Below are 12521 nucleotides of genomic sequence, written 5' to 3' on the forward strand. Positions count from 1 at the left end.
ATAACTTTCTTTAAAAACAAACAAACCAAAAAATACCCAAAAAACCTACAGGTTTTTGTTATGACCTCTCTGATATGCTAATAACGAGTACTAAAGGTGTGTTTTAAGTATTTTATTATTGATTCCTAACATGGAAATAAAGGGTGAAACTTGTGTGTCTCATCTTATTTGGTGACAAGAAAACTGCAGATTTTGTGGGAAGATATGGATTCAGCTTACATGCTGAGTAGTAGATGACAGGCTGTGGTAATGTCGGCCGTGATGGCTATTATGCTATCCAAAGATGGTATTGTCCAAAATCCATGGCATACTTACTATTTGCGTTGATTAGGGAGTGATTAATAATACAGAAATGGATAATCTAGGGGCTGAGTGGCTTCATTTTTAAATAACTCTTATTTCACTTGTAAGGCCATTCATTGTTCAAATCCAGTTTGAAGTCCCGTGTGAAATAATTGTAGTGGTCTTTAAAGTCTTTAGTACAGGGGTGCGCAAACTTTTTGGCCTGAGGGCCTCATCGGGTTTCGTAAATTGTATGGAGGGCTGGTTAGGGGAGGGGGTCGTGGCCCGGCCCCCACCTCCTATCAGCCCCCTTCTTCCTCCGCCCCCCCGGGATCCCTGCCCCATCCAACCTCCCCTGTTCCCTGATGGCCTCCCAGGGATCCCTGCCCCGTCCACACACCCCTGTCCCCTGACCGCCCCCAGACCCCCGCTGCCCCATCCAACCCCTCCTCTCATTCCTGACGGCTCCCTGGGACCCCTGTCCCATCCAACCACCCCTTCTCCCTGTCCCCTGACTGCCCCCGGAACCCCTGCCCCTGACTGCCCCCTGCCGCCCCATCCAACCCCCCCTCCTTCCTGACTGCCCCCCTGGGACCCATGCCTCCATTTAACCCCCTGTTCCCCCCCCGACCACCCTGAACACCACCCTGAACTCCCCTGCCTTCTATCCAACGCCCCCTGCTGCGTGCCCCCTTACCGCGCTGCCTGGAACACCGCACTGCCCGGCTGGAGCTGGGCCGCACCACTGCCACCACGCAGCACAGAGACCAGGTCAAGCTGGACTCTGCAGCTGCGCTGCCCCAGGAGCTCACAGCCCCGCCACCCAGAGCATTGTGCCGGCAGCAGAGCGAACTGAAGCTGCGGGGAAGGGGGAACAACGAGGAAGGGGCCGGGGCTAGCCTCCCAGGCCAGGAGCTTGGGGGCTGGGCAGGAGGGTCCCACAGGCCAGATGTGGCCCGCAGGCCGTAGATTGCCCACCTCTGGTTTAGTAGATAGTCCACAACAGAAGCACCCCCACATAATATGGGATGATTGGCAATTGCAACTCATGAGCAGTCCTAAAATAAGAGGGTATACAAGCAGAATTATGTTCTTACCTGAGAATAAATTACCTTTGTAGGTAAAGGTTTCGTGGGGCAGGGATGGAAAGCTCTCATTACAGAGACTTCAAGGTATTGTACTAGGCCTAAGTAGAAAAAGACTGGGGGGCAGGGAGGCTCCATCAATTTCTATTCATACTGGTTATCATAGTAAAGGCTTTAAAGGCTGTTGTATATATTTTATGTACAGAATAACAGCATTTCTATAATTATGATTTGTAATTTGTCAATATTCTTAAAAATGAAAAATGCCTTAGCAGAAACATCTTCATATTTAAGATATCATAAAACAAGTACAAACAAATTGCAATATGCCTTTGACATCTACTTTTTAAGAAATTCATATGGGAAATCACAATTGTGTTTCTAGTTAATTGTTTTGGGTTAGATTCAAAGTAGTTTGATGTAGTGGACTTAGACCTCTAGAGACGTGTGTTCTAACCATGAGTTAAGTGGTCTCTTTCTTCTCCAGGTGGATATTTTTCCTTGTCACAATTTGTCACAAATGACAGTTTTGCTTTAAAGAATTCCACTGTTGGAATAGTAGGAATAATGCAGGTCAGGATTTGTCATTGTTCCCAGTCATCACACATTTAGCCAGAGCATTTCTGGGTTTGTAAGATGTGAAATTATAATTTTTGAATATATCTTATCTGTATTGTAGAAGTTGTCCATTTTATAGACTCTGACACTTCATGTGAATCTTTGGAAATCATTCTACAATATTAGATTCAATTTTGTTTGTACTTATATTTTCTCTGTTTCTTTTGCTCTGTTTTCCAGTACAATCACACTTCAATATACGATACCATACTTGGAGCTGTATAAGCAAACTGTGTTGTTTTTTATTACTAGCAGGGAAGTTGCAGACAGTCTCTGCTACCTTTGTGCCTCTGGAGCAAGCCAGAGAATCTTGCCCACTATCATATGTTTGGAGCATAAGCTTTCGTGGGTGAATACCCACTTCGTCAGACGCATGTAACATGCATCTGATGAAGTGGGTATTCACCCACGAAAGCTTATGCTCCAATACATCTGTTAGTCTTAAAGGTGCCACAGGACTCTCTGTTGCTTTTTACAGATCCAGACTAACACGGCTACCCCTCTGATACCTATCATATGTTTGTGAATCACAATTGTTTGTTATCACAATCAGGGGCTTATTTAATGTACTTCTGCAAAGTTAAAACACCTACTTTTGCTTCAGCAGGACTCAACAGAAGGAGTGTTTCTGGACTATCAAATAATTCTGTTTTATTACCAGACTGTATATGACATATAATGGGCAGTAGAATGAAAGACAGAAAATTCAGGGCTCTAATTCTCTTTGCTTGCACTTTAAGACTAAAGCAATGTTGAAGGTCAATCTGAAGTCTGCTCAGACAAAGAATCGGATTGCAATCACAGTATATCAAGTAATTTGAATAGGAAAAGCTCTAAATTAGTTCTAAGTACTGTGGTCTCCTTTTAAAAATAAATATTTACTGATGGCTTTACCACAAAATGATATATGAAATACTGCAGTTCTTTTCTTTTCTGAATGGGGTGATATTGTGGTATCCCAGATGCCACTGAAGTAACTGTTAGCAAATATTGATATTTGTTTAATGCTGACTCCTTTATTGTACTTATTATTTTGAATACCAATATGGGAAGTAGTGACCCTGGAAGTGGTTTCTGGGAAAAAGAACAATGGACTCTCTCACTCATAATAGTATCATTTCCCCAGCCATGGCCAAACAGTTATGAAAATGAAGAACCCCAGAAACTCTTTAAATGTGAGAGAAATAAACAAAGAATCCTAATTTTCTTTTGCCTCAAATGATTTTCAGGGGACACTGATTTTCTCACAATAGCATGAGGTCCTCTTCAGGAGCTTAAAATTAACCTCTGTGTTGTGAAGGCCAAGACACTAACAGTGTTAATAAAAAACGAAATAAATTCATGGAGAATAGGTCCATCAATGGCTATTAGCCAGGATGGGCAGGGATGGTGTCCCTAGCCTCTGTTTGCCAGAAGCTGGGAATGGGCAATGGAACGGATCACTTGATGATTACCTGTTCTGTTCATTCCCTCTGAAGCACCTGCCATTGGCCTTTGTGGGAAGACAGGATACTGGGCTAGGTGGACCTTTGGTCTGACACAGTATGGTCGTTCTTATGTTCTATGTTACCTCTGTTCTCCTGTTTCTTCACTAACGTGCAACAATTTTATGCTAATTTTGTTGCAGAAAAAACATAGTTCTACTCAAGCTTGCTGTTTAACTCTAGATTACTGGACATAATTGCATCAAGCATTTTGTAAGTGGTGGGGTTTGCTATTTCAAGTTTCTCTTGGAGTTGGTCTCAGCAGTTGGTTCAGGAACCAGTGATATGGTGGTCCTTTTTCAAACTAAGGTTTCTCCGCATGAATAAATGAAAGTAGTTTAGAGTCTTTAAAGATCATTTTGAGTGCCCAGCTATTATACCCACCTGGTATATTGTTTGTAGAGCAAGGAGATCACAGTAAAGTATGGATAAATGCCTTAAATTACCTTCTAGTAGTGAAGCTTCTGACAAGTCCTCCTGCATCAACCATGTCATGCTGCCCCACAATCATTATTATGATTAGAGGTGGGAAATAAAGGCCCTAGCACACTAGGACTCTGTAAGTAAAAATACGTAAGAAGCAGATTATATGAAGTCTGAAGAAACAAGGAGTTTGATTTTTATGAAAATATCCTTGTAATAATAAATGAGGAAAGAAAAACTGAGAGTCACTGGTACAATGGTTTCTGAAAAGAAAAATGTTTGAGTTTAAAGAAAATTTGAGATGCTCTTACAGCTTCATACTACTTTGCTCTGGTTTTTATGACAATGAATAATTACTTTGGAGAGTGCATTTCTGGGAGGTTACTGTGAACAGGGATAAATGAATCAATTTGGATAAATTAAAAGTTGACTCAAAGAAAAAACTAAAATTAAATCTTTGTTAAGGTTCTAAAAAGTTAGATTAACCTTTCTTTCCCCCTACTTCTCTTTTTCATTTTTTTGTGTCTCTGTCTCTGGACAGAACAGGAAGTGCTGAAATATCATGGGAAAGGCTGCTCTTACAGTATTGCCAGTTCTTCTGAGATTACTAACTGGTTTTGCAAACTGAAAAGCACTCGATGATCCAGATAACCATTTAAATTTTGGGTGATTATCAGAATTGGTTATTTTTAAGCTTTGCCCATCCCTCCTTGAGACTACTATAATAATCATAGAATCGTAGGACTGGAAGGGACATTGAGAGGTCATCTAGTCCAGTTCCCTGCACTCCTGACAGTACTAAGTATTATCTAGTTCTTATAATTAGTTATTGCGTAATGTTTTTCATCTGTATATCTCCAAATACTTTACAAAGGAGAGTAAAGCATAATTGTTTCTGTCTTACATATGCGGAAATTGAGGCAGAGTGTTTGCATGGCAGAACCAAGATTAGAACATAGATCTCCCAGTCCAATTCCCTAACCATTAGCCCAAGCCATCTCGAAGAATTATTTATTTCCAGAGATACCAATTGGCATGGCAGAGATCAGCTGTACGGTAGAGAGAGTTATAAACATAGGCAATGGAAGTGGCAATGATGGATGGCCTATGACTTTGGCCATTTTCAAAGTAATAGGGGACAAGTGGAAGAGGGAAAAGGAAGCATAGGAAATCAACTATAAATCTAGTATACAGTGATGTTGTAGCTGTGTCAGGCCCAGGATATTAGAAAGACAAGGTGGCTGAGGTAATATCTTTTATTGGACCAACTTCTGTAGGTGAGAGAGACTAGCTTTTGAGTTACACAGAGCTGGGCTTCTAGACCTGAGGCAGATCTCTGTGTAGCTCGAAAGCTTGTCTCTCTCACCAACAGAAGTTGGTCCAATAAAAGATATTACCTCAACCACCTTGTCTCTCTATAAATCCAGTAGCAGATCTCTCTCTCCTCCCTCACTATCTCTGTACATTACATCCTGTCTTTTTCCTTTGATAATGAACACATCTTGAATTGTTTATTGTTAAACATATATAGCACCTGTTAGTCTAACATTTTCATGAATCCCAAAAACTCATCATGTCCACAAGCCCAAAATGTACTTTAAGCTCTTTGAAGATAAATATCATGCTAGTTATTTATTATAACACATGATGATCAAATTAGGTGTGTGACATAAACATTAGGAAATTAAAGTGTTTGCGCATGAAAATTATGGGCACATATATATTTATGCATAATTTTGCAGATTCGCATGTAGAAATTGAAGATAAATTGAAGGGCTGAAAATTTTGCCCTCAATGTACAAAGCGTATTGGTTACATTTTTGGAATTTTTAATCCAAATCTGCTCCAAATTTTATATGTCTTTGTTATTTACTAAATTTAGGCTCGCATAATATATTTAATATTTGGTTAAAATTGAACACAAAACCAGTATTTAACTGTGGACAAAAACTCAGAGTTTGTTGGTCTCAAACAAAACCTGTGATTTTTAACCCCAGAACTCTAAAATTGCAAAATAGCTAAAGTAGTGGGAGTGAGGAGCATTAATGATTGATTTGGCTTAAATTAGAAAGTTTATTTGTACTGCTATGATATCTTAGCAACCTATAGGCTTGCGAGGCAGTTTTAGCTGTTCTCAAGAGAACTTCAGGATAAGTCTTGGAAATATTCACAGTGTCAGGAATTGTCATTAGCAAGAGAAAATTCAACTGGGATGGCATTTTTAAATTGTTCAGTTACTGTTTCATAATAGATTTTATACGGCTCCATGCTGAGCTTATAACAGAGGTTTGTCTAAGACATATTTTTCTAAAATGCTGACTATACAGTGGCAGAGGACAATAAGAAAGAGGCTTGCAGGGAGGGATTCAAATGTGGAAAACATAGCTACAGTATATAAATTGTGGAGTACTTTCTTTTAAAAAATCCTTTTTTGTCTTGGTAAAGTGAGTTTTCAGATCTTTCTTATGGCCTTTGCAATGTCAACACAGTTGATCACTACATTTTAACAAACATTAAAACATAACTGCCATTTTTCATTAATTTCTAAAAGTTTAATTTCTTCATTTTTTTGTTCACATATTTCAGTAAGTAAATTGAATGCACTCTACTGTAATAACTAAGTTCTTTGATTGAAATATTGTCTACCGACTTCAGCTTGAAAACAGATTGTATGCCAGTATTGTATGCAGTGTTGTTTTAGCCATGTCAGTCCCAGGATGCTAGAGAGACAAGGGGAGTGAGGTAATACCTTTTGTTGAACCAACTTCTGTTGGTGAGAGAGACAAGCTTTCGAACTTACACAGAGCTCTTGCTTGTCCCTCCTTTGTGCCAGTATTAATAGTTAAACATAAAATAAAATGGTTATTTTGGCTATGTCAGAAAAACAGCATAGCAAATGCTCAAATCCTGTTATAAAGTGATAAAGACCTGGACTTGCTGAGCTACTGCTTCATTATATATTTTCCACAGCTCTGAAAGTGAATCTGGCTCACAAAGTGCATGTGATCAGCTTGTGACTCCTACAGCGTTAGCAGCCTGTACCAGGGTTGACTCCTGTTTTACTCCTTGGTTTGTGCCTTCACTTGGCGTTTCAGTCCATTTTGCTCATTTGGAATTCCATCTCTGCCATCATCTTGATCAGCTGGGCACAGGTTCGTACCTTTTAACTCATAATAACGAAAACATTTAATTATGATTTACTATCATTTTGCCTTCTATATTCCCAGTTTCTTCTTCAGGCAGCAAACTATGAAAAATCACTACTAGGAAAGGCCATTGGTAATCACTTCAGTGCAAACTCACAACTTCTGTTCTGTGTCGATTGATAGAGTACATTCCAAAAGCAGTGTGACTGACTGATCAGCTTCACTTTGTCCCTTGGGATTGAGTGATTGTATGTAGAAGCAGTTCAGTTTTCTTAGCCCTAACTAGTAATAGCAGGTGCCAGTTCACTCTCGAGCCAACTTATAGAACCAATTCAACTTTTAAACTTTCCAACATATTTACATTATTGTTGAAATATTTGACAATTTTGCAACCTCTTTAGTAAGGATTCCTTGGTAAAGGAACTGCAGATATAATCATTATTCCAATTGTGATCATTTTTAGAAAGATTAATCTGTTTTTGTTCAGTGCTCTCTATCATTGCATTAAAGTCATATACATTCCAAGAGATCTTTAGATTGTTTGATTTCAAATGCCAACAATGCTTTCCTTGGAATATGAACAAATACCTAAGATACCTTTTAAAGGAACTGCTTTTTTCATTAGTAGTTCTGGGTTTTTCTGCAAAATTAAAATATATCCATTATCAAATTTTACTAACATTAATGCTAGTAAAATCTAGTAAATTAATTGTACACCAGCTAGCTCTGTACAGTGCTTAAACTTTCGAGCTATTATACTCCCAATTCCAGTTGCTGGAGCTGTGGAATTACACATAATGGAAAAAGCAACAATCAGATTAAAATCAAACACAGCTGTTTCATGTTTCAGCAACAATTGAGTTTATGCTGATGCTGTTATCTTTATTGCACCTAAAAGTCCCAGTCAGTATTGGGATCTATTGTGCTAGGTGCTGTACAAATAGAGTACAAAACTTACTGAATCCATTACATTTTTGAACATTTTTTAAAGATAATAGGGCTTGAGTGTGCAAAAGGCTGAGCATTTTGGTTCCAGTGCAGCACATGAAACCCTTGTTATATATTTCTCAATCTTGAAGTTTCAAGATTATGTTTTGGTTTGTTTTAAGTTTTTGAGTGATTATGTTGCTTATGAAAGGGAGGGTATACTTGTGGTTTTTAAATACTCTGCTAATCAGAGCAAGTATAGAAATTTCATTATAAAACCTGTTAGTCTGCAGAATGGCAGTTCAACAAGTATAACAGTGTTACTGGTATTCATTATTTATACGGGCTCATAAATGTGTATGGCATGTTACATACATACTCCCCCTAAACAAACAGAACTGACAACAGTATGGGCCCTACTCCAAATAAGTTTACAATGTAAGGCCCCGATTCTGCATTGTGTAGTGTGCTGGTACAGGAATCTTCCTACACTACACAAAATGCAGAAATGGTGCCTAACATTGGATTTAACAGACAAAAAGTGAAAGACAGAGCTAGGACCAAGTAACATATATAAGGTTCTTTGGTTGCTTAAGTTTATGGATATATCTGGATGGATTTTATTTTTACGTACATTGTGTTTGCAGTGTATAAGGTTATATTAATTATAGTTGTCTTTGTTTATTAAATACTCTACACTATCACCAATAATTTTAAGTTTCACACATTTAAGCTATTCTATGTATTTTACACATTTTGAACAGATGAAAAGCTCCTCCAAATAAAAAAATAATTTGGGAAAGCAAAGACGTTCTTGAAGCTTGATTGCATTATTGATATCCTATTTTAATTCTATCTATTCTTTAATTTAACAGCACCAACAAGGTTCCTTCAACCATTTACCTCTGATAAAAATGTTCCATCTGAACTAGAATACATGATAGTTTCCTTCAAAGAGCCCCACACATATCTCCGGCAGTGGAGTGATGAATCAGTCTTCAAGGAGATCAAGTTTTCTACATGGACTGACTGTAAACTTTTGGAGTGCCGAAATGTTACTATGCAGAATATCGTGAAGCCTTTCAAAATCTGTGGGCAGATTGCCATTTCTAGCAGTGCAACAGAAAGGTTGCTGGACTGCACTGTGATGATGGACCCTATATTCGTAAACTTTGGGCAGCATGCAATTCATTCTCTGAATACAGCATTTCAAGCTTGGCAACAGGTATGCAAATATGGTAGCATGAAAGAAATTACATTCTGGCTATTTGGATTCACTTAAAATCAAAGTTGGTGGTAATTAAATTTATTAACAATAGTCAAAGATGTAAAAGACTTTTACAGTAGAAGTCTTTCTAATATTGAACATTAATTCAAACACAGCTGTGAAAATTAGGAGTTAATGGACCACATTCTGCTCTGTTACACTTGAGTAAATCCAGACTAACTGCTTGAACTTCAGTGGAGTGACAGTGATTTATACTGGTATAACTGTGATCATATTCTAACCCAGTGGGTCTTTGAAATACAAAATATTCAGTTAATATGTGAATGATGTATGATATGCAAGACTAGTTCATTCTTAGTAGTATGACATTTTGTTTCCAACAGCTACTGCTTTTATTCTTATTGAAGTTCAGTACTAGTGTCACATTACATTCTGTATATGCAGCATTAATCGGCAAGACCAATTCTGGTGAAAGAACATTGCTTCTTCAGTGAACTTTCAAAGGTCTATACTGCTCTCACCTCAATACAGCCCTGAACGCAAATAATTTTCTTTATCTGCCTACAGACCAATATGTTTCTTGTGAATTAATTACCTGTAATGGCACTACAATAGCAAAGTAAAAAAAAGATAAAACATCTGTTTTATATAAAAAAAAATTCTTTTTAAGGGCACTCCATGGTTTGCTTGTTGCAAAAGGACATTCATAAAACAAGAGCTAGTGTGATTTAAATCTTTACAGCTGGTTCAAATATCACTGTGAACAAAGATCTTTGTAGCTCCAATTTCTGTCTTTTGTCATATTTTGAACAATGCATTTAATAAAAAACAAACATAGAAAAAACATGAGAGTCCTTGTTAGCCCAGTTAAGCCCAGAATATTTCTGTTTTAGAACCAGAGCCCCATCTAAGATGTGTGGCAACTACTGAAACATGGCCTTCAGAAAGATTAGTTTCCTCTTAGGATAAAAAAGTCTCTCAGACACAGTTATACATCTAAATAAAATATGGTGCATAAATATTTAAATGTTTTAAACCACATCAGAGTGTAAATGGCTGACTGACTACACAGTGCCTTGAAGGAATATTCTGAGTTGAAAAAATGGACTTGTATATTTGATTAAGTAGAGCCATATGTTGTATAGTATATTGCTGACAGGTACATTCTATGAATAGTTGGTTCTGATTTATACATGGCTTTGGCAATGTTAACATGATCCACAGGAGGATATACTTCTGTAATTGTTGCTGTAATTTTCTCGTTTCCTCTCATGTCAAGGGTACTTGCCACCATGTTCTGATGTGGTGGGTATCTAGCCCTGAGTATTCTAGATTAAAAACTTGCACTACTTTGAAATTAGGGGACATTTGACACAGAAGTGGGTTCAAAACTGCTTATTAAATAAATTGCTACCAAGCTGTTATGTATGTGGTTTTACCTCCACAAGGGGGAAAAATGAATTTCCCAGTTGTAAGTATTGTTTGATGTACGGTGTTCACATCGAGTACAGAGTAAATGCTGCCAACAAGAAACATGTATTTAATAAGCAGGAAAAATAATTCTCCACATATTTTTTACTGGATTAATATATGGCATAAGTAATTTTATATTCCATGTGGATGGGACAGACAGATGAAGCATGAAGCAATTTGGCCTTGCACCTTTAGGTCAAGAGTTCAGGTTTAACAGAAGCCTTTGTCAGTGTCTTTGTTTCCTAGATGTGGATTGATTTAGTAATGATGAAAGTTTTAAAAGTAGATTAGGCCTAAAAAACACCAAGTACATATTTTGCTTTATACTTCTAGGTCACATGCTGAAAACCGGAGGGGATTAGCTCTTTTTTAAAAAACAATTTCCCTTATTGACTTTGTGTTTCACTGTCTAATCTTTTATAATATGAAATGCCTGTTCAAATACAAGCTGTAACAATCTAATGCACAACTGAATGCAAAGCTAAAGTAAATAAGGTTTTAATTATAAAATTAATGTATAGGGAACATTAAGGGGTTATTATTTAATAATAGAGTATATGCTGAAACAGAAAATGCATGCTTCACTTGAATAATGATGCAATGTTTTTTACTGTATTTGAACATTTAAACCATTCCAAATTGTTTTAAATCATTAGTGTTTCACTGAATTCCATAGGCCAAGGATCAGTTGATAAAATAGTTCCCCAAGTACATACTATGGGAATATATTTTAGAAAAATGTAAACATCCCCTTTGGGGCCTAAATATTTTTCTGAACCCCTTAGAATTTATTAAACATCACTTTTTAAAGATGAGGAAACCAATTCATTTTTTCCCCTTAAGGTCATGTGGTGCTTAACCTCTCTGTTACTAGCAGTTTGATCCCAGTTCATTAAGAAAACTCAGTCTGATTTCCAAGATATCTTCCAGTCAGTCAGATATCTGTGATCACAGCAGCTTCCTTGTATCTCTGCTACAAGGATTGGAAGAAGGAATGGTATATGCATATAGCTGCTATTTAAATTTCAGTTGATAATGTCAAAATGCAGCAGGCATATCATACCTTAGGTTTTGACTGTAACAATCATCAAAGATTGCTGTTCTGTCTTAGAAAAACAGTTGGAAAGGATATGTGAAATTACTAAAGTCCTTTCAGTAGAACAGCCACATTAAGTAATATATGCAAAACTCTTCCACAACTGTACAGTAGCTTGCAAAACACTCAGAAGATAACCCCATGCACAGGGTTATCATGATTCATTCCCAAACCTAGCACTGCTTTGAAATAAGTTTGAGCTGGAAGATCTTTCTGGCTATGGTCATTCAAATGAGCACAGAGCCCTGAGACCAGGGAAAGCTTGAGGACCAGCAGTATATAGAGAAGGGGGTTTCCTCTCTGAATTGAGTTCACAAATTATTTGAAAACCCTATGAACAAGAGAGACTTTCCAGGCCTCCCTGAAGGAAAAGAAAGACCTAGGAACAGACTAGAGAGGGCAGGGAGTTGTCCCCCAGGAACTGACCTTTGTCCATACCCAGTTCAGGGTGTTGATCTTTTGTCAAATCCTGTGATTGTTATTTTGATTCAAGAGAGCATTTTTCCCTAACCCAGTCTTAGGCATGTTTTTTGTTTGCAGCTCTTTTAGGGTACGTCTACACTACGAGATTAATTCGAATTTAGATAATTCGAATTTGGGAAACAGATTGTATAAATTCGATTGTGCGCGGCCACACTAAGCACATTAATTCAGTTTTTAACCACATTAATTCGGTGGTGTGCGGCCACACTACCCCATTAATTTTAACCACATTAATTCGGTGGTGTGCGGCCACACTACCCCTAATTCTAATTTACA

General features: G+C 37.7%; 1 protein-coding gene across 1 annotated transcript in view; it reads left to right on the forward strand.

The window, feature by feature from the left end:
* The window catches only part of VPS13B (vacuolar protein sorting 13 homolog B), a 953533-nt gene that overhangs the window by 844571 nt on the left and 96441 nt on the right, over positions 1-12521 (forward strand). Inside the window, exons 40-41 of the mRNA XM_026663381.1 lie at positions 6863-7044; positions 8841-9190. Coding sequence (XP_026519166.1) covers positions 6863-7044; positions 8841-9190 — 532 coding nt within the window. The remainder of the gene's footprint in view (positions 1-6862; positions 7045-8840; positions 9191-12521) is intronic.

This window comes from Terrapene carolina, unplaced genomic scaffold (assembly GCF_002925995.2).
Source record: "Terrapene carolina triunguis isolate 2854851 unplaced genomic scaffold, T_m_triunguis-2.0 Scaffold58, whole genome shotgun sequence".
Taxonomy (NCBI): domain Eukaryota; kingdom Metazoa; phylum Chordata; order Testudines; family Emydidae; genus Terrapene; species Terrapene triunguis.